Raw genomic sequence first — 20,654 nt, 5'->3', positions numbered from 1 at the left:
CAGTGAAAAGTTTCCAGTTTGCTTCTGAGAATCAGTGTCAGGGCTGTGCAGTGAGTAAGACGTTCACTGCATACAAGGGCCTGAGCACGCACGTAAGGAGGCGGGTGTGGCAAGCATACGCCTGTGATCCCAGAACAGGAGGTGGAGACGAGAGGATTCCAGGATCTCACCACTCACTGGCTGGGCAGGCTTAGCCAGCTGGGGGGACTCTGGGCTCAGTGAGAGACCCCACCTCAAAAAATAGGGTGGAAAGCTATAGACATTCAACACTAACCTCTGTCTCCCCCGACACACACACACACACACACACACACACACACACACACACACACACGCAGACACATAAGCATGCACAGGCTTCTACCTCATTGAACCCCCCGCCCCAGTGCCACCCAGCACAGGGCCAGAGTCTCAACTCACGCTTGGGGCCTCCGGGTATGAGGAGGCTTCCCCCAGAGAAGAAGCTGGCTCCATCATTTGAGATGACCCGAGACCTGGATGGCGGCAGCAAGTTGGAACCTCTTGCTCTCGGCTCACAAGCGTGACCTAAGTGAAAAGCACCCTTGTAAGACAGGGCCCGGTGTTGGCTGATACAACATAGTAGATCAGATCAGCTCTCCTGAATGGAGCTCGGCCTGCAGACGCCTCTACCACACTCGGACCCACTAGCATGCCCTGGTGCCTGCTTTTGAGTGCCAGATGCATCCTGAGGGGGACTGTGGGCATTTGGGTGGACTCTGCTGTGGGGAGCCGCCCTCACATTCGCCATTACAAGATGGCACTGACATCCTGTGTTCTAAGTAGTAAACAAATAATCTGCACATGTGCCAGGGTAGTTTTCCACTCCATGTGCTCTGCCTTCCCCGTGAAGACAACTCAGCCAATGGGCTGCAGCCAATCAGGGAGCGACACGTCCTAGGCGGAGGATAATTCTCCTTAAAAGGGACAGGGTTTTGCCATTTTCTCTCTTGCCCCTGAAGAAGTAAGCAATAAAGCTTTTGCCGCAGAAGATTCCGGTTGTCCTGAGCGTGTTCTTTCCGGTGGGAACAAAAGCTCGGGATAAGTGGTGCCGAAACCCGGGATTGAACCAGGGACCTTTACTCTGCACTCTTGTCTCCTCCAGGCCTGGATCCACTTGCCCGGGAGGGGGTCTCCATTTGATCACACACACAGTTCCTACTTCTGGCCTCCAGGCAACCTCACAGAAAGCCACCATCTCTAACCTCTGCTTGGGAGAGCTGAGGCTGTAGGGCCGGAGTCTCCATGTGCAAGCTTACCCAGTGGCAGAGGGGAGTATGTATGGAGACCTCTGCAGTACGGGGGCCTCAGAGTACTCAGGTCCCCAGAGAAGACTTCGCTGTGCTGCCTAGCAGCAGATCAAGGTGACACTCTGAGATGCTGAAAGAGGTCAGGGCCCTGAGCAGCAGCATCTGCCCACAGGCGCACTCTCTGAGCACAGACCCACAGCTCCACAGGGATCGCTCACTTGGGGTGAGGCAGCTAAGGAATCACATCGCAGGCTCCACCTCCAAAGCACACCTGTGCTGTGCATCTACCAACCTCAGCAGGGCAGGGTGGAGCAGACGCTGGCATGGTGCCCCGGTCGCCTTCAGCAGGAACCCCTTCCCAGGCTGTCTGCTTTTCTGATGTTCCCCTGTCCATCTGACCCAGGGGCAGGGAGAGGATGCTCCTGCCCACAGGGACAGCCCCCTCTCTCTGGATCCACCTGAGCACTGGCACCCCTCCAGGTGAGCCACACCTTCTGTCTGACTGACCCACGCTCTCCTGAATGGCTGTGGGCTGAGGTGGACTGGGCTCCCGTCCTCCATCGGGTCTAGCTGGTCTAGAAGTAGTTGAGAACAGGTGGCCCCAGACTCAGAGGACAGCAGCCTAGATCTCAGACTCTAAACTACAGCTGGTGAGCAGATGTGTCAGGGCCACACAGACCATCCCCTCCAGAAAGACTGGAGAAGGAGAAGAGACTGTGCAGCAGAGAAATGCTGACTCGGCACTTTCAGGGAGCCGCTGAGTCCAGAGGACAATGGTTCCCTAGCAGAGAACCTAAGCAAGGCTTCTTCCACCAGAAAACTCATGCGCCTGCCATTTTTAAATGGTCTTTGGTGTTCCGTTGGCTGCCTGGTTGCCTCTCCTGCGGGCCAGAGCCTTTCCTCAAAACCACTGGGGCCCAGTCACTCTTACTGCTGCAGAAGCCAGAGGCAGAATCCCCACTCAGCACCTTCCTGGATGTGATTCAGGAGCCTGCTGGGCAGACAAATGTGGAGCCAAGCTGCCTGCCTGCTCCCAGCCAGAGGCATCTACCCACAGGGCTCGATTCTGTGTCCAGTGCTAGCTTCAGTCCTCCTGGGTACCAGAGGGCAGGGCTGACAGGTCCCCAAGATCTCTTCCCAGCAGGTGTCCTGGGAGCGGGCCCTTGTCCTGCCTCAGCCCCGGCCCTGGCATTGGCTTGGTGGCCAGTAATAGAATGATAGCCTTGGGTGTCATTCCCTCGGGTGCCCTGCCACATCTCCACAGACACTCAGCCTCGGCTTCCTCCAGCTCTGCTGCTGTCTGTGCGTACACCCGACTCCCACACACTCAGAGCTGACCGAGGCTCCTCAGCCTTGCTCCTTCCCACGTGAATCCAATGCGGAGGGCTGCAGCGTGTGGACTGCGGGGTCTTGGCAAGTTCTGTCACATCTCAGGCAATCACTCCAAGATAGAGCACGCCTGTCACTTGGCAGTGGGCACACACTGTGTTGGCAGGGGACTTGCCCATGCGGGGAGGAAGTTAAGGATTTCCCCCGGCTTTCTTGACTACCATCGCCTGGTGGCCCTCGGGTCCCCGTATCTCAGATGAGGCCTTTGGTCTAGCCACTGCCCACCAAGGTGAGAACTGGCCTATGGTAACCCCACACACATACAACTGCTCCAAGAGACAGACTAGGGAGGACGTTTCAAGGTCAAGTATGACAACATACCCATGCTCACATACCACACGGCATGGGTAGGTAGATGAGCATGGCTCTTAGATCTCAGGATCACAGGAGGGTGGGTGCTGATCATTGCTGCGGCGGTCAGGGGAGCTGGACACACGGCCACCCCGGGGACAGGGAGGGGTCTGTCAGCCCTAGTGCTATCTCCTCTGGCATCATCCATACTCCCACAGGGTCTGTTTGTCGATGACAGAAACTGCGTGCTATGAACACACCTCTGCGCTTTCAGAAACAGCTCGGGGGCAAAGGCCTTGATGGGTGCAATCTGCCATGCTAAGGTGCCACATGGGGACAGAAGGTGGTGCTGGAGGCCCCAGCTCGTCCACAGCAGGGGTAGGACTACCCTCTAAGCACACGGGGCTCCCAAGGTGACTCCACGGGGTGGGTGGAAGCAGAGCGTGCCACCACTAGGTGTCTGTCCCACACCACAGCACGAACTCATCACCAGGGACGCTCTCTAAAACCTGAGCTCTGCCGTCATGGGTCCCAGGGACATGGGCACCTGGCCCAAGGGCCATCTGCCCTGCGGCCTGCCTTTCAACAAGGTTTCCACAAAAGGGCTCCCAGCTGACCTCTCCTCCACCCACCTACCTCACCGCATGACAACCGGCTGCCCTCAGGGTCATTCAATCCCGGAAGGACAAAAGAAAGCATGAGAGAAAATTAGCAAAGGAGGCCCACAGGTCCAGGAGGAGAAACCACAGAGGGGCCAGTGAGCCAGCGAGAGGGAGCCAGTGTGTTATCCCATGCGGCTGGCCCACTGTGAATGAGGCTGCCGGGTGCAGCAGGCAGGCTGAGGAGACAGCTTTGTGTCTGTCACACTGAAGGCCCCCGCAGCCAGCCTCCCGTTTGCTGAAACATGACTGCTACGCCAAGTGGAATTACTGGTCTTCTAAAGAAATGAAGGCCATAACATTTCTCCTACCTAAGATGCAGGGCGGGGGCTGGGGGGGGGGGTGTCCCCACCGACATGCCGTAAGCACTCTGACCTTCACTGGCAGCACGCACCAGCGTCCCTTGTGTTGGCTACCTCGGGCGCTGGTCCCCACTGCCTTATCTCCCTCATGCAGGCAAAGTACGAAAATGACAGCTTAAGATAACACGTAACGGGGCCCATCTTTCTTCCCCGAGATAAGATTTTCAAACCTGGAGTCACTGCACATCTGTGTGCACCGGTGAATTAAATATAAAAAGGCCCCATAGGGCGGGAGCTGGGCGCGTCCTGCCCGCGGCTCCCGGAGTCTCGAGGGCTCTGGAGCAGGAGCAGCGTCCCCCTCCTCATGGGAGCCTCGTTTATTTCTCCGGAACCTAATTGAGTTTTGCTGTTTCCATATTGTCTGTTTTCCAGGCCGCCTTGGATTTACATTTGTAAACAAGCAGGCGGAAGCCTCCAACCAGACTTAATGAGCTGTGCGTCTACTCCTGTGCCACTGCCGCCCCGCCCCGCAAGCCCGGGCTTCGGCACCCGCTGGATGTGGCCCGTGGGGCTCCTGGACTTAAAAGGAGGCTGGGTTTTGAGGAATGGAAAAATCCCTAATAGAAAGACAGAAATCTCCGTCCCATCCTCACAACCGCCTCCCAGTACGGGTCTTATGCTTTCAATTTTACCAGGAAAATCGCCCAGCTTCTGGAATACCCTCAAGGGAGGACCAGTGAGCATTTTGCTAGCCCTAGAGGGTCCTCTACTGGCCCACCTCTCCAGGACAGGTGCCTGGCCTAACCCCTGACTCTTCTGTCCTGAGAGCAGCCGGTGGGATCACCCAGAGACAGTCCCAAATGCCTGCCCTCACAGGGCCCAATACGGGCAATAATGGGAACCGGCTCTGGTCGGTCCCTCTGCTGAGCTACCTTGACACAATGTCACTGTACTCAAAAGAAATGTTTTTTCCCCTCTGCTATTCCCAAGACACACAGAGAACTCAAGACAGCTCTCTTCTGATGGGCAGCGCTGGGGCAGGGACTCCAAATGAGATCCCTTCTGGCGCGTAGTCACCCTGTTTGAGGGTGGTCACGGGAAGATTCGTGGACAGGCCTGAGGAGAAGGGTGATTCCAAGCTCCTGTCAGGACAGTGGCTGAGGTCAGGGTGACCATGCTCACCCTAACCGTGTTGGTTTCCTACAAAGTGTGGGGTGTCCACGGTGGTGCTCCCCTCATGCTCCGGCTGGGGAGACGGGTGCTAGATAAATGGCACAAAACCAGGCGGGCCATGTGAAGCTGCCAGGCTCTTACCCACGTTGGCCAAGGTCAGGTGCAGGCGGCCCTTCACTACCGTGTGGACTCCGATGGGCTTGACGCTGCCGAAGCCAGCCACATCGCCGCTCACGGCCATCATTTCCTGTTCGTACTCAGTGGCCACGACCTCCAGTTCGTGTGAGACCTGAACAGCTGGCCGCCCTTGGCGGAGGAGGTGCTACAACAGGGAGAAGACAGGCAGTGCTGAGCAGCTGGGGTCTAACCACGGACACCTCCAGCAGACTCCTGAGGGTTAGGGCAGCTCGGGACCCACCCAGAGAGGCCCTGGAAGAGGAGAAGGGCAGGTCCATGAAGGGCATCAGGGACAGAGCTGTCACCTGCCACACTGAAGGGGAGATGAGGCAAGAGGCCAGCTTCTCAGACACATCAGCTTTAACAAAGCCCATCCAGTTTGACCCCAGAATAAACACTGGGTGGCACTGTGGTGCACCAAGGGCCCGGCAGCTACCTGGCAGGAGCCGGCCTCCAGTGGGAAGAAACACGGGTAACAGAATAAGGCAGGGGCTGGCCAAGCGGCTCTCTGGATTTAAGCAGCCTTTCAGAGTGACGATGAGCCCCAGGAGGGAGCCAGGCCAGGGTGCACAGCAGAGCCCACGAGGACAGAATGGCAGGTTTCGGTGTGGCTAAAGGAGCGGCCAGAGTGGGTGTAGGATCTGGGGACCTCTGGACCCGGGCTGAGTCAGCATGAAGTCCTTGTGCCAGGTGAGGCAGGTGAACAGAGACTGCACGAAGGCCCCCAGGACAGCCCAGGGGTGGGGGGCCTCTCTTGAGCAAGTCTCTCCAGCTGTCAATCTCAGGCTTCTGCCTGAGCCCAGGCCAGGCTGGGGGACTAGTGATGGAATCGCAGGCTCCAGGCCAGGTTGGACCTCATCAACTCCGTGTCCCAGAGCTTCCCCCTACCCGGCAGGACGAGGGAACCAGACTGAGGTCGAAGCTTCTGTAACCCCTGACTCTTCCTACAGCCATGAGGGCACCTTCCCCGGGAGTGAAGACTTGGGAGGCTGCCGGCCCAGGGGAACAGAACAAGGGGTCGGGTGCCTGCCATGACGGAGGGCTGGTTGCAAAGAGAATGTCTCTAGAGGGAAGGATCTGGCTCCTCTCAGGAGGAGCGGGCCTTGCTGGGCCCAGCTGCCCTGTGCATCTGAAGCCCTCACTCTGCCGCCTGGGATGTGACATCAGGGAACACAGAGGCAGAGGGCGTGAGCATTAGGGTAGAGACAGAACCCCATGCTGGTGGTTATGGGTGTGGCTGTGAACTTTTTTTCTCCTTTCCCTGAAAGAAGCACGGGGCTGACCAGCTCCAGCCACAGGAGGAGTCCTTGGACCCAACTTGGATTCTTCTTTGCCTTTTAATTTTAAAACCTAAGTAGAAGAGCTAGAGAGGCAGCGACTCGGCAGCTGAGAGCATTTACTGCTCTTCCAGAGGACATGAGTTCAGTTCCCAGCACCCCTGGCAGCTCACCACAGCAGAGCTGTCTGTAACTGTAGCTTCAGGGATCCACTGCCCTCTTCTGGCCTCTAAGGGTACCTGCAGCACACACAGACAGACACACACAGACACACACACACACAGAGTCACACACACACACACACACACACACACACACAGACACACGGATGCGCACCGAGGAATTCCCACAGAGATAGAGACAGTGAGGTAATGTGTGGTTGGGGCCAGGCAGGACTCCTCCCCACCATGCTGCCTTGCGAAGTCCCTTGCATCCTTCCTGGATGCGCTCTACTGCAGAGCCTGCCTCTTGCATCTACATACCATCCCTAGCCAAGGAACCCCATCCTCACAGAGGACACCCAAGCCAAGGTGCACAGCGGAGGCAACAGTGGAGACTGGGTGGGTTAAGAGAGTCAGACGGGGCTGGGGTGAGGCACACAGAAGTGGAGCGGGTGGCAGTTGGAATCCATGGGTCTCAGGCAGGGAGCCTGGGAGGCAGTGTGGCTGGGATCTAGGAGAGGCCCCAGCCAGCAACCACCATGATTACACAGGGCTGAGGCCAGCCCAGGGTCTTCATGGTGATCTTCTGCTGATACCCTGGGTTCACGTCACAACACAGAAAGACTGGAGGAGAAAGCCCGGGAAAGAGTGAGAGGCCTGAGCATCAGCAGGGGAGAGGGCGGGGACACACGTGCAGAAGATTCTAACTAAAATCACAGCACGCGAGTCAGACGCCACTTGGAGGTAGCTCAGCAGCAGTGCCTGCCCGGCATGCTCACCGTCCTGGGTTTGACTCTCAGTATAGGGAAGGCAAGAGAAACCCATGACTGCCAACAGAAACCAGCCATCTTCCCATACCTCAGTCATTCTCCCCTCTGACGGGCCAGCTCCAGCCACCTCAGAGGACAGGTGACCAGTACCTGCCCTTAGACATCCTATAGATTGCATCACTTTGGAAGAGACAGAAAGTGATGTGGCCTGGCAGGACAGTGTGGGAGAGAAGCTCACTAAAAACACATGGCTGTAGAATCCAGCCTCCGAGGCGAAGACTGTCCCCTCAGAGGGCAGGGAACACTGTCCTGTTTGTCACTAGGGAACAGGGCACAACCCGGTACTGGGCGCTGTCCCTACCCAACAGGCTGAATAGTGACTTGTCCCACACCACCGCGGAGCCCATCCCTCAGGGTGGCTACCTTCATCTGGACGCCAGCAGACCCAATGAGGAGCAAGGAGTCTCCATCCCAGACGTCGACCTGCAGCGTCTGAGCAGCCAGGTAGTGGGCGAACCAGCGCTGCTCTCCTGGCTTCAGGAACCCGGGATCCACCATGTACCTCAGCTGGAGGCCGGGGGAGCCTGCGCAGAGGAGCCTGGGCTGAGTCCGCAGGTAATTAGGGCCATTTATCATCCTTACATGCGGAGATATTTCTGCCCTGGTCATGATTACTAATTTCTGCTTCCGTCACAATGACAGTTAATAAACACATTAATCAAAAGCATCATGAAGTACCCAAATTAACAAAGCGGGGAGTCGCGTTCGAGAGACTGGACTTCTTCCCAGTGTGCACAATAAGCTCCCAAAATAAGACTTATGGATCCCACCGAGTCCTTGTAAAATGGAGGGTGATGGATGGGGAGAGCGTCCTGCGAGGCTCGCCAAGGAGTTTATTATTCTATACACAGAACTTAAGGAAGAGACCAGTCCACATGTGCTGTCAAGGCTGGAGCACGTGTGTGTGTGCACACGCAAATGAATGCATGCACACACACACTCAAAGACGTTTTGAGCATGCCGCTGCTGAGCTCCTAGTGCAGGACACTGGCCCAGAGAAATCCTAGGCGCCTAAGGTTGCTTACTAACGTGGTAGCTACACTGCGGCCTCTGCCTTCATCTTCCTGGGGAGACACGATCATTAATTCTGAACAGACAAAGCTGGCAGTGAGATCACCGTTAGTTAAAGCGCACGTAGCAGCAATGGCGAGGGACCCTTGAAGCAGCGTTTCCTCTTTCTTCTGTCAACAGTGCCAATGGCATCCACGAAGCCACGATGGGCGGAGCTCTCACCTCCACAGAGGAGGGTTGCATGCAGTTCCTCAGAGGGCACTCCTTCCCTCCATGACATCCTCTCTGCTACCTCACTGGAGGGGCAGGGGGGGGGGGACGGGGACCGGGGACGCACAACAGAAAGTGTTACCCATGTTCTATTCAAGGGCAGATCTAACCTCCCACAACATAGGGAGGACCCAGTACACCAGGGCGCCTTCCCTGTAGGCCTCTGCAGAGAAACACCAAGCTGTGCACCCTAGAACATGAACTGAGTACACCAGGAAAACAAAGAAAACTTAAATACATCACAGAGAGTAGAAAAAAACAACTCCAGCTCTCTGAATACAACGCCATAAACTAGAATTCATTAAAAAACTTTAATCAAAGAAAATTCACAGCTCAAGCCTAAGTAACTATGGAAGGGAACACAAGGTCTTCTAGAAAAGCCTGACTTGGTGGCACACGCCTCACGCGCCTGTCATACCAGCACTGGGGAGGTGGAAACAGGAGGATCAGGAGTTCAAGGCCAGCCTGGGCTATATAGTGAGTTCAAGGTTAGCCTGGCTACCTGAGATCCCGTGTAGGAGGAAGAGGAAAAAGGACAAAGAGGGGGAGGATGAAGACGAGGAAGAGGAGGAGGAGGAGGAGGAAAGGGAAGAAAAGGGTTTCTAGAAGGCACAACTTCTCAGTGAATGAGACACAGAAAAAAAAGCATAGCTCTGCACACCATTGTACATCTACAAAATCAGAAGAGCTAAGAAAAATGAATTAGGCAAGGCGAGAAAATGGGGAAGGAAACTAATGACCAAACATAGCAAAGAGAGGGGCTGGAGACAGCGGCTCAGAGGACACAGGCACCGACTTGCAGAGGACCCAGGTTTGGGTTCCCGGCACCAGCATGATTCCTCCCAATGGCCTATGACTTCAGGTACAGGGAATCTGCTGCCCTCTTCTGGCCTCCACAGGCACTGCATGCACATGGCGCATGCGCGCTCACACCACAGGCACTGCATGCACATGGCGCACGCGCACTCACACACACACACACACACACACACACACACACTGACCGGTTTTCTTTTTTGTTTCAGTTGCTCTGCAGTAGAGCTGGTTTAGGACCAAACATGTGGCCAGTTTTACACTAAGTTCCATGGGCTGCTGGGAAGACTGTGTGTTCAGTCTGTAAATACCTGTGACATAGTTTAACCCTGGGGCTTATTCATTTCTAGTCTGGATGGCCTGGGTGTTGGAGCTATGCTGCTAGAGTTGCCTGCTATTGCCTGTCTGACTTTGTACCTCCGTTAGCGTTTGTGTGGTGTGACCCAGAGCCAGGTGCATGCATATTTACAACTTTCGCATCTTCTTGACTCGTGTGTGGAAGTTTCTTTCTTCCAATCGTTGCTTGATGTCTACTTCATTAGACATCAGACTGACTGCATGGGGCCCCCCTGGGCTTCCACTTCCTTGACAGACAGCGTCGACCAGCCCTGGCCAGTGAGGTGTGGTATCTGGAGCCGGGTCATGTTGCTTTTAATTCTGATCACGTTATCTGCATCTTTCAATCAGAGAGTTAATGTATTGCGTGTTTTATTATTGAGTGAAATCAGCTGATTGTGGTTGGGTGGAGTTATGGGGCACTCCATCCTGCGCTCCTGCCGGTGTGTGCTCTCCTCCCTTTTATGTTGACATCTGGCAGTGTGCACGCCCTGGTTTGTTCCTTCTTGCTCGCGATGACTGTTTGTATGTAGTGAATTTGCTGGTTCCTACGGTCTGCTGGATGTTCCTCTGCGTGGTCCTTTCTGTTCACACCCGGCCTTTGATGGTTTTCTGTCAGGACGCGTGGACTCCAGTGCGTGAGACTGACTCCCCCTGTGCTGTCTCAGTTGGGACTGTCTCGCTTCCTCTGTGTGCTCCATTCCTAAGTGTCATGTGCAGTGCTGGCTTCGTAGCCCTGGGTTGCTTTGGTCTGCAGCATGTCTTCGTTGTGTTCTGAAATGTCCTTATCCCTCTGTCAGTTCTGAGAGGTGACTCTGCTGGAGGTGGCATCTCGGTTGCCAGCTGCCTCCTCACGGGGCTTGAAGTGTGTCACGTCCCAGGCTGGCTGGAAACTTAAGAGTGGAGGCCATAGATCTGAGAAAACCCGAACTGCCCAGTGCTGCCCTCCTCTGGCCTGGAGCCTCTGTGTGCAGCGACCTGCTTGGCTTCTCTGCTCTTGCTCCTGAGGACAAGGGCAGTAGGGTAAGGAAGAGAGGGGCGGGGCTGTCCTGACCTCCTCAATCCAGGCCTGCTGGGGGGCGGGGGGAGGGGGAGCCGAAGCTAGAGTCCAGAGGGCTCAGGCAAGCAGGAAGGCTGCCCTTGGCCACAGGGCGTCAGGCTGCTGTTACAGCTGATGCCTTCTGCCATGGCAGTGTAAGTTTCAGGGGTGGAAGCCAGAGGTATTCTCAGAGCTGGTTCTCAGGGTGAAATGTTCCCATAACTGCTTTGTTATAAATAAACAGAAAGAGAAGAGATGTTTTGATCTGTACTTTCTGACTCTGGAAAGAAACAGGGGACCACCCAGCTGAGACCTCCTACTAGCATGTGTCACGTTTATCCTGTGTCCCCTGCCCGGACCCCATGCTTCTGTCCCAAGGCTCTCTTCTCTCCCAGCACAGGTGGCAGCCTGCACACCAGTTGACTTCTGTCTTGTTGAGTCTTCGCATGTGGCATTAGTTGCTGTTCCCTTTCAAATAACTAGCCGCTTCTAGTTTGGTTTCTTTACTGACTCGTCACGAGTGGCATGTCTTAGTTTTTTAAATCAGTTCAGAAAGTTTAAGGGGGTTGGGGGTGGGGCTGATGGCAGGTTTCCCACCTAGCAGCATTAGCGCCAGAGAGCAGCGTAAGTTTGGTTTGGTTTGTTTGTTTGTTTGTTTTAGGAATTTTAAGGTTAGTATACAAATATAATGGAAACTACGGCTTCTTCACAGCCACCTGTCGCTGTCTCGGTTCTTACTCTGTGACATCATCTCTAGGCTGCATTTCAGAGCGTCCTCACTTCTCCCCTGTGCCTGAGGGCTGTGTTCCCACTGGGTTGAATGCCTCTCAGACTCGTTTCCCTTGCACGCTATCTCCCCAACACACGCCACGGCCTCTCATCCTCCTGCACCCCTGAGCCTCACAGCCTGTCTCTGAGCTCTGCAAAAGCTGCCTCTCCTGGCACTGGATCTGGAGGATGGTTTCCCGGCCACTGACCACCTCAAGAGACCGCAGGAATCCAGACCGCAGCGCGGTCTCATGAGCTAAGACGGGAAAAACGTGTCAGAAACGTGTGTTTCTGCCTTGTGTGATTTAAATCCCTTACTTTACAATGAAACCTGGAGCGGTAAGCCACTGCCTGCCTGGGGAATGCCAAAGCGCCCTGTCATGGTTTATCCAGCCTGTCCCACGTGAACCACACACACGTCCTCATAGCCGGCGAGACGCTCAGATCATGGGAGCACCTGCTTGCCGAGTAGAGGTATCCAAAGCGGACGGGGACTCTTGTGTCCTCTCCAGAGAAGCACGGAACCACATGTAGCGGGTGCAGTCAGTGACTACAGAACTATCAAGGGGACAGGCCAGTGCTGCAAAGGTGTCACCACAAAAACCAGAGGCCTCACCCCAGTGCCCAGGAAAGGAGAAGTCAGAGAACACCTGCGAGCCACTGCCACGAGACAGAAAACCCATCCAGACTGCCTCGGAAGGGCTACAGGACAGAGAGGCTCACACGCTGCACACACAGTACAGCCAACAAGCGAGGGCCACACCCACCACAAAAGGAGGACTCCATCTCTGTTTCTGTCTTTAATTACAATCTCTGTGTGTGTGTGTGTGTGTGTGTGTGTGTGTGTGCCCACATTTGCATATATGCACACATGCCACAGCGCACAAGTAGAGGTCAGAGAACAAACTGCAGGAACGGGTTCTCTCCTTCCACCATGTGGGTCCTGGGGAATGAACTCAGGTCCTTGGGCTTGGTGGAAGGTATCTTTACCTGCTGAGCCACCTCACAGCCTGAGACCTGATTTCTGAGCAGATTACATTTTAAACTGAGTATCTGCAGGAAGGAACTGTAATATTGGCAGGATAGCTAGTGGTATTAAAAAGTGTTTTTAATTCTTAGATGGCGTTATAATATTGGGTGTAAGCTTGTCAGAAACCTGAGTTGCAGAGGCACCGTGGAAAGAAATCCTTGTAAGAGGGGATTGACGCTGATGTAAGGCTGACTAGGGGTCCTGGGCAGAGCACAGCCGGCCAGCACGGAGCTTGGTCTTACACACAGACCAACCACTCCGTTCTCTCAAGTCCACACATATGGCAAGCCGCACACAATAGCCCACTCCTAAGAATAACATTCATGGGAATGGAGAGGTGGTTCTTGGGAGGACGTCTGATTTCCAGCCCCATTCACAGTCACAGTGACTCCAAGTCCGTAAGATCTCTCCCAGCCTCCATGGTAATCACACACGAGTGGCAGACACACAGACACAGACACAGGCATATAAATAAAAAGAAAAAAGGAAGCATAAAGCAACAGTTCCGCAAGGCTTAGCACAGGATTCCTTCGTTCAGCACTTACCAGCATCAAAGGAGCCATCTTTATTAATGGGGACGAGGATGTGGGACAGGGAGCCAGAGCCGCTCTTGCCCGTCCCATCCAGCTTGACCAGCTGCAGGCGTGGCGTGGTCTCGGGTGGGAAACGGTAAAACTGGAAGGTGAAATACACAGTCTGTGGCCACGGCGTTCCTGGGCAGTCCTGGGCGGCTCTGGGTACAAGACAGGGAATTAGTCAGACATCCACAGAGTGTGATGTAATCCCAGGGTGTGACGCACAGGGATGGCATAGGGACAGTGGTCACAGAGGCTGCCTCAGTTACCACAGAGGACTGCTCTGTCCTCTCAGGGGACAGGACGGGGGCTACTCCAGGTGCCATGACCTCTTGCCTGGAGTTGCTGCTATCAACAACAGTGGCATCTGAGAACTGGACACACATGGGGTAGGCTTTAATTAGCCTAGAAGACTGCACAGAGGAGGGCCTCTGACATTTACAAAGGAGGGCCCCAGTCAGAAAAATGTAAAATCAGACGGCAGGGCCAAGGTCAACACGAGGAATGCACTACTAATGTTTAAGACAAAGATAGCGGGTTACTGCCCCAGTCGCTACACACCATATTCATATGACAGATTACCAACCACTCCACAAACACACAGTATCACATGACAGATTACCAACCACCCTGTAAACACACACAAATACTACGTGTGCCAATTAACTGGGAAAGCAGGTGGTCCTGACCCAGCTGGAAAACCTCTGACCACAGAGCACGCTGAGAGTCAGACCTTCAGCGTGAGGAAGCTGCGCGATGCCGGAACTACCTGCTGAAGGCAAGAAACTGCAGCACAATCTCATTCCCTCGAAGACAGTCCGACTCCTCCTTCTGAGGGTTGAACCTCACGGGGTCTATGGGGTTGACGGCCTCCACGGGCTGCTGGCTGGCATCAAGGATCTCGGGGAAGCCAGAAGACTGCAGAAGCACCATCGCAGCTCTGGAGAGCTGGCTTCTAGAGCTGAAACAGACAAACCCCTCAGGCCCTGACCCCAGGAGGTGCAAGGGCCTGCTCATCAAAGCCGAGGGGCCCAAGCCCTCTCCCGCCAAGCCTCACCTCCTGGTCTGTGCTCCCACGACGATGGGGGCATGCAGAGGAGTGAAGGGAAGTTCCTGTAGATGCTCGACAGCAGGCGTTCCCTGGAGCGAGGCCGGCTGGCTCAGGTCGGCTTCCAGGTGAGAGACCCTGCTCTCTAATACAGATTCCTGCCCAACAAAACCAGGCTCCAGGTGAACGCAGCAAGAACCCACCGAGAGCCCCAAAGGTGCTCAGGTCTAAGGCTGGGCTGCCCCGATGGCTTTTGTAGGGTCGTGGGTGCCGTGTAATACTTGGGACAAACTATAAAGGTTCTGCTGTTATCTGTATTCGGGGTGAGTCGGTCACTCTGTATCTTAGAGAGCAACCGCATCTGTGACTTACAAACCACAAATCGAATGAGCAGACCAGTGCTACGGAGACACTGGCACCAAGCATGGCTGTAGGGCATCACGTTCCTGTCCTGTCTCAGACGCGGGACGGCGGCGGCAGATGCGTGAGGTGGGAAGCCGGGCACCACCTCCCTCCCATCCCATCCCACAGCCCCACATCACGGAGAAAACCCCAAGGGCCCTGTCATCTAGCCAACCAAACATCAAACTCCCTTCCCATGACAGGTGATGAGGGACAGGAGGGTACACTCACGGCCTGGAGCTGGGGACCCTCTGGGGACTGAGAGCTGTCCGGGGGCTGAAGAGGGGGCTTGGAAGAGCTTTGCAGAGCCGGGGACAGCGGGGAAGCCGTCAGCTGGGAGAGCGAGAGCTGTAGGGCGAGGGCTTGGGTGAGATGTCAGTCAGCTCAGGGAACCCGTGCTCGAGCGCACACACATACACACACACACACAAACACGCGCGTGCGCGCATGTGTGAGAATGATGGCTCCCATGCATCGCTGCCAGGAGTAATGTCAGCACCCTCGCAGCCAGCGGCTGCTCTAACATCCAGGGCCCTCCAAACTTCCTTAATGCATAATTATGAGGAGGCCTGGTGCTGTGATCTCTCAAACTTCACAGTTGGAATGAGAACAGTCACAGCAGGAAGGCTGGTGGAGAGGAGGGGGCGTCCTGCAGCAGGATCAGACAGTGTGTATGTATCGTCGGGCTTCCCTCCTACCCTTGCACTGGACACCCTCTATGGTTCTGTCCAACCTCCTGCCCACTGGGTCTCCTCACCAAGACAGTGACCCCACTATGTTCACAGGTGAAGAATGAATGCTGATATCAAAAGGCAGGGGTGGGGCAGGGTAGTGCGGGGCGGGGCGGGGCGGGGCCTGGCGAAACTCCAGGCTGCACTAGTGCATGTGTCTCACAGATGGACTCTGCTTCAGGTGCACACCTCTGAGGGGTGATGGCTCCCCGAAGGGACATCTGGCCCAAAGAAGGGCACAGCAGAATGAGCGCAGGAACAGTGGGCGCCGGGCAGTATCCCTGGGGCCTGGGAAGGATCTCGGGGTCCACTCAGCCCACTTCAGACTACCAGGCCAGCAGGAGATAGGAATTGGCCTGCAGACTGCATCTTGGATATGGCATCTCTGAAAGTCATTTCCAGGATGGGGCTAAAAGTTGTGCAGTCAAAGCCACCCAGGACCAGGGGACACGAGAGCCCCCCAGCCTGCCTGGGGGGGAGGTGCCCCTCTGGGATGGGTGAAAGCCAGGTTCCAGGGTCTCAGGCTGTCACTGTCACTGGCTCAACAGGCCTTACCACTGGGAGAATGTGGCATTTTAAGTGTGGGCAGCAGGGTACAGGATCACTAACCAGGCAGGAAGCCACCAGACTGGCAGCCAGACCTGGAAATCAGCTAGTGAAGCAGGCTGCGTGCGGGGCAGAGCGGGGGTGGAGGTGTGGGGGTGTGGGGGTGTTGAGAGGTACCAGATAGCTCCAGCCCCGGCAAGCAAGCAGAGTCCTTTCTGAGACCCAAACTCCCTGAGCCCTTCTTCTGGAATTCCTAAGAGAGCACCTTGAGCCTGGACTTACCCCTGGGCCCACAGGAGAGTCCTGTGTTGCAGCAAGATCCCGGGCAGCTGGTGCTGGGGTGCCTGGGGTAGGGAAGCAAAAGGGCTGTCAGCCTCGGCCTGGCCCAGAGACCAGACGCCAGTCCAGTTGGGCCCACTGTCTTTCTACCTCATCCTTAACAGGACTGATTCCTTCCCTCCCCCCAACCCCGCTCTGACCCCTCACCCCTCGCCCTGACCCCTCACCTTGCCCGGCTCTAACCCCTCACCCCTTGCTCTGACCTTACCCAGCTCTACCTACTTCCTTCTGCAGCGAGCAGCCTTGCTAAGTGTGGTCCCTGACACCAGCCCTCTCTGACACACTGCCGCACTACTGAAGGCTTTCGGCCACTCACCCACTGCCCTGGGAGTGCCCAGCTCTGTGGTATGCCTAGCACAACAGTGCGGAGGCTGGGGCTTGGCTCTCAGTTCCGATCCAACCTACCAAGCCTAGCCAGCCCCCCAGGCCCCCTCATTCACGATGCAGATGCACCTTTGGGAAGTCTACTCAGAAGTCAAAGCCAGCGTTCGCCAAGCTCCCCAGAGCAGGGGGCTGAGAGCAGCTGTGACCCTTCAGAGGCCAGTGCAGGATCCAGTATCCAAGGGATCCTCTGCAGAATGACAAGCTCCTCCAGGGAGCTTGGGTGACGAGGGGCCACCTGCAATCCCTGTCCTGCAGCTGCATAGAAATGAGGCCAGGGCTGAGGCTGGGGCTGGTGTGTACAGGTCCTCACAGCTATGCAACCACGTCAAGCGTGCCTCCAGCTCCACGGTCACACCATCTATAGATATGGGGCAGCTTCAAGGAGACCCCAGTCTGTCAGACAGGGAGGGCCTCCTCTGCCTGACCCCCAGAGACCACGGCGTGGCCCAGCAGCTGTCCCTAAGGTCACAGCTGCCACCTCCAGCTCCATGTCCAGTCCTTGCCTGGATCCACAGTCCCCCAAGGATGGCACAATGGCCACTTCTAGAGGACCTCATTCCAGAGTACACTTGATTTCCAGAAAAATTGTACCCTTTCCCTAGGGCCTTGTCCAACACTCACGGGACCAACAAGAGACACCAGGAACTCACAACGCCTTCTCTTCCTCCCCTGGGGCCCTTGTTGCCCAAGTCTCCACTTGGCCCACAAATGTCAAGAACGAATCTCTCACACCTCCCAAGGTCCCCTGGGGCTAAACAGCCTGGTGACCCTGGCTCTGTACCACCTGTGTGGAGAATGCATGGCAGCCTCCTGCTGCACTCTGGGTAGCAACAAAGCAAAAACAATGCCAGCGTACTCGCCATTGAGGAGACACCCAGGGCACACTGCTCAAGCCTGCACTGCATCGGCCATCACTGCCCGGCCTCTGGCTGCTTTCCAGGGGGCCCCTTAGGAGATGCTGCATCTGGCCCCAGGCCTCACAAGGGTCTGGTTGAGGCCTTGAGAGGCCTCACTGTGGGGACAAGATGGCAGGGAGTTCCAGGAGCAGAAGTGGGAACCAGCCCAAAAGGACTTCTGCCTCAGGTAACCCAACTGCCCAGCCTGGCTGGTACAGCTCTCGATAAGGCTCGTGGTACAGCCCAGCTGCCACCTGGGACATGTCTGCTCGCCCACCCCCTCTCTCCTAACATGTCAACCAGCAGGGTTCCCAGTGACCCAGACACTCCTGTCCAGGGAGGCTGTTGTGTGGGAGCCAGAAGGAAGATGGTCTCGGCTCTCTGGAGGCAAGTGTGAGTGCTCCCTCCCAGCCACCCACCTCAGGGAGCCAGGCCAGGTCCCCAGAACACCCTCTGCAGCTCTCTCCTTTACCTAAAACAGCCCCAAGATGAAACAGAAAAGCTCTACTCTGTTCCACCCTAATGGGGGACTTGGAAAACTCTACAGGCTGATTTCAGTAAAGAGGAAAAATTGCAGGAGATGGCTCCATTATCCTTAGCTGAGAGAAGCCAGCACTTAGGCTCCGGCCTGTGCATCCTTCGGGCGAGGGAAAGCTGGGGGCAGCGTTACCCGGGCCCATTACTGCTTCTCCCCCACAGGCTCAAATTTGGGTATTGTATAGAATGTTTCTTCAGGTAATTCTTTATATTGTGACTTACCATGTAATTTTACCTTCTGAGAGAGTTAAAACAGCCTTTAGAAGGCTCTGGCAGCCCTCTTATGACACCTGCCGTGAGCCTAGGTTGGGAGGGCCCAACCCACACCCCAAGAGAAACACAGGTTGGGAAGAAATACATGGGACCCAGAGAGGCTCATTTTCCAGTCTTTCTCTCTTAGAGGTTGTTCTTCCCTCCTTGGGGTGCACCATGGCCCCACAGGAAGGGTGTGTCTGATGGGAAGACCCCCTTCTGCTATAGCACACAACTGAGAGGGAAACCCCGGGTAACACATGGACCCCTGGACAACGGATCTGTGTGCCCGTGTCTGCCTTGCAGGATGTCCAAGTATACACTACACATCCCTGAACCAATACAACCATGACCTTGTACAGCAAGGAGCCCCTGGGACAAACAGGTTGCTGGAGCGCCCAGCATGTCAGGGCAGCATGCTGGACTTACAGTGAGAAGAGCTGGTGATCGAACACACGGCACAATTCTATGCCATTCACTGAGGGGCGAGGAAGGGGAGCCACCGTGCATGGCTGGCTGGCCTGCTGCAGGCTCACTGCTCCCTGAATGGAGTGGCCTGCAGGGCACAACCCCACCACTGCGCCCACCTGCTACTGTGAGTTCCTATGTGACCACTGAATGTATAAGGCTTTAATTATAGCTAGGTGCTACTTGTCAGATCTTCCACGGTGGCCCTGCCACAGCTACAAGGTCCTTTGGCAGAAGTAATGACAGCAATCAGCACAGCCTGCTCACGCGGCTCCACAGGTGGCCGGCAGCTGCTGCTGACTGCCGCTGCTTCTCCACAGAATGCGTCCTCCAACGCTGGCCTTCATTCCTGGGGCTGAGGTAGCATTTGGCTGAGCCTGGACCTCTGGGTTTGAGCAGTGGCCTTGTCCACAGAGGGGAAAGTGCGGACTCAGAGACCATGGTTTTTCTCAAGTCAGAGGAGCCTGGGAAGGCAGTGCAGCTCAGTTGCACTCAAGCTTGCAGAGTTCAGAGGGAAGAGACTAAGCCAAGGGGTCTCCAAACACCAGCAGAGGCTGCTGCTCAAATGCCAGGAACTAGGAAAACAGCTCCCTGGCCTGCCTCAGCAGGCTCCGTGGCCCGCTGAGAACCGTCTAACTGTCCTTACATCTATGCTCTCTGCCAGGCTCCACGTGCCAAGAACTGCTGTCAGCAAACTGTCCACTGCCCACCCCAGCTCTCTGTCAGTTTGGCATCGAGAAGCCACAATGTCCTCTTCGTGTCTAAGCGAGGGTCCCCAAAGGCCAGGCAGGAGCCCACATTCTGACCCCAATCTGAGCTGTCACAGGTCCCTTAGGGTCACTCTAAGACCCAAGACCTGTGTGTCCCCTGCCTTCTGTGCATCCTATAGAGAGGGGCTGCAGTGTGGCCATAAGGTGAGACTTCTCTGGGACACAGTGAGCTGCTTCCCTCCAGCCCTGGGCAGCCCTCAGCATATTGTGGCCTGACCATGCAAGCTGGACACTGTCACAAACAAGACAGAGGCATGGTCTCCATCCATGATCATAGCTGGCTGGCCTCCCAGCGACAGTGAGTGTGTGAGATGCTTTTCTGCTCCGCATGGTGCCTGCCAGAGGGGACTGCGGCACGAGGCAGTGTCTCCTGATAACCTCTGACATCCACCATCACCTTCTTGATGTACAGCGACTCAGGAGAGTGGGACCTGGACCCATCACATCACCTCGGGAGTCACGGAGTGGCCATTTGTCCGTGCCATGTGACAGTGAGCAGACAGGACAGGCAGTGACCTTTCCCACCTTCTACTTTCCCAGCCCTTCCGCGGGTCCCATTGGTCATGTGCTTGTACTTACAAAAGGGCCACAGAAAGATGCCAAGGCAGGGAACTAACTAACAAGGGACAGGACCTCCACCACTGTCCCAGGACTGGTGGCACTGGGGTCCTCAGGAGCACAGAACCTGCAGAGGCCAGGCATGTTCTTTCTGGAAAGGAGGATGGGTTAGGTTACCATGGCATCGTCCTGCTGATGGCCTTGGCAGCTTGGGGCTCCCCAACCCCACACATGAGCTCCCTTCCTGAGAGAGCTGCACAGGAGGCACTGGGAAGCAGCTGGCACATGGGGTGAGAGGTGAAGGGCAGAGGAAAACACTCGGCTCACTGAATGCCCAGACCACGGCCACTTGTG

At 55.8% G+C, this 20,654-nt stretch overlaps 1 protein-coding gene across 11 annotated transcripts in view; it reads right to left on the bottom strand.

Annotated features, from left to right (window-relative positions):
• Positions 1 to 20,654, bottom strand: part of Nphp4 (nephronophthisis 4 (juvenile) homolog (human)) — an 86,479-nt gene that overhangs the window by 10,835 nt on the left and 54,990 nt on the right. For all 11 annotated transcript variants that reach the window (XR_001784146.2, NM_001355738.1, XM_006538871.4 and 8 more), the window contains 8 exons: positions 16,379 to 16,440; positions 15,051 to 15,167; positions 14,427 to 14,575; positions 14,139 to 14,330; positions 13,340 to 13,527; positions 7,891 to 8,051; positions 5,224 to 5,404; positions 421 to 546 (listed from right to left, as the gene is read on the bottom strand). Coding sequence is in view for 10 of the 11 variants with exons in the window: in NM_001355738.1 (NP_001342667.1) it covers positions 421 to 546; positions 5,224 to 5,404; positions 7,891 to 8,051; positions 13,340 to 13,527; positions 14,139 to 14,330; positions 14,427 to 14,575; positions 15,051 to 15,167; positions 16,379 to 16,440 (1,176 nt within the window). In the remaining variant the exon portion in view is untranslated. The remainder of the gene's footprint in view (positions 1 to 420; positions 547 to 5,223; positions 5,405 to 7,890; positions 8,052 to 13,339; positions 13,528 to 14,138; positions 14,331 to 14,426; positions 14,576 to 15,050; positions 15,168 to 16,378; positions 16,441 to 20,654) is intronic.

The sequence above is a fragment of the Mus musculus genome, chromosome 4 (genome assembly GCF_000001635.26).
Source record: "Mus musculus strain C57BL/6J chromosome 4, GRCm38.p6 C57BL/6J".
NCBI classification, from domain to species: Eukaryota; Metazoa; Chordata; class Mammalia; order Rodentia; family Muridae; genus Mus; species Mus musculus.
This window is presented reverse-complemented; position numbering and strand designations above follow the sequence as displayed.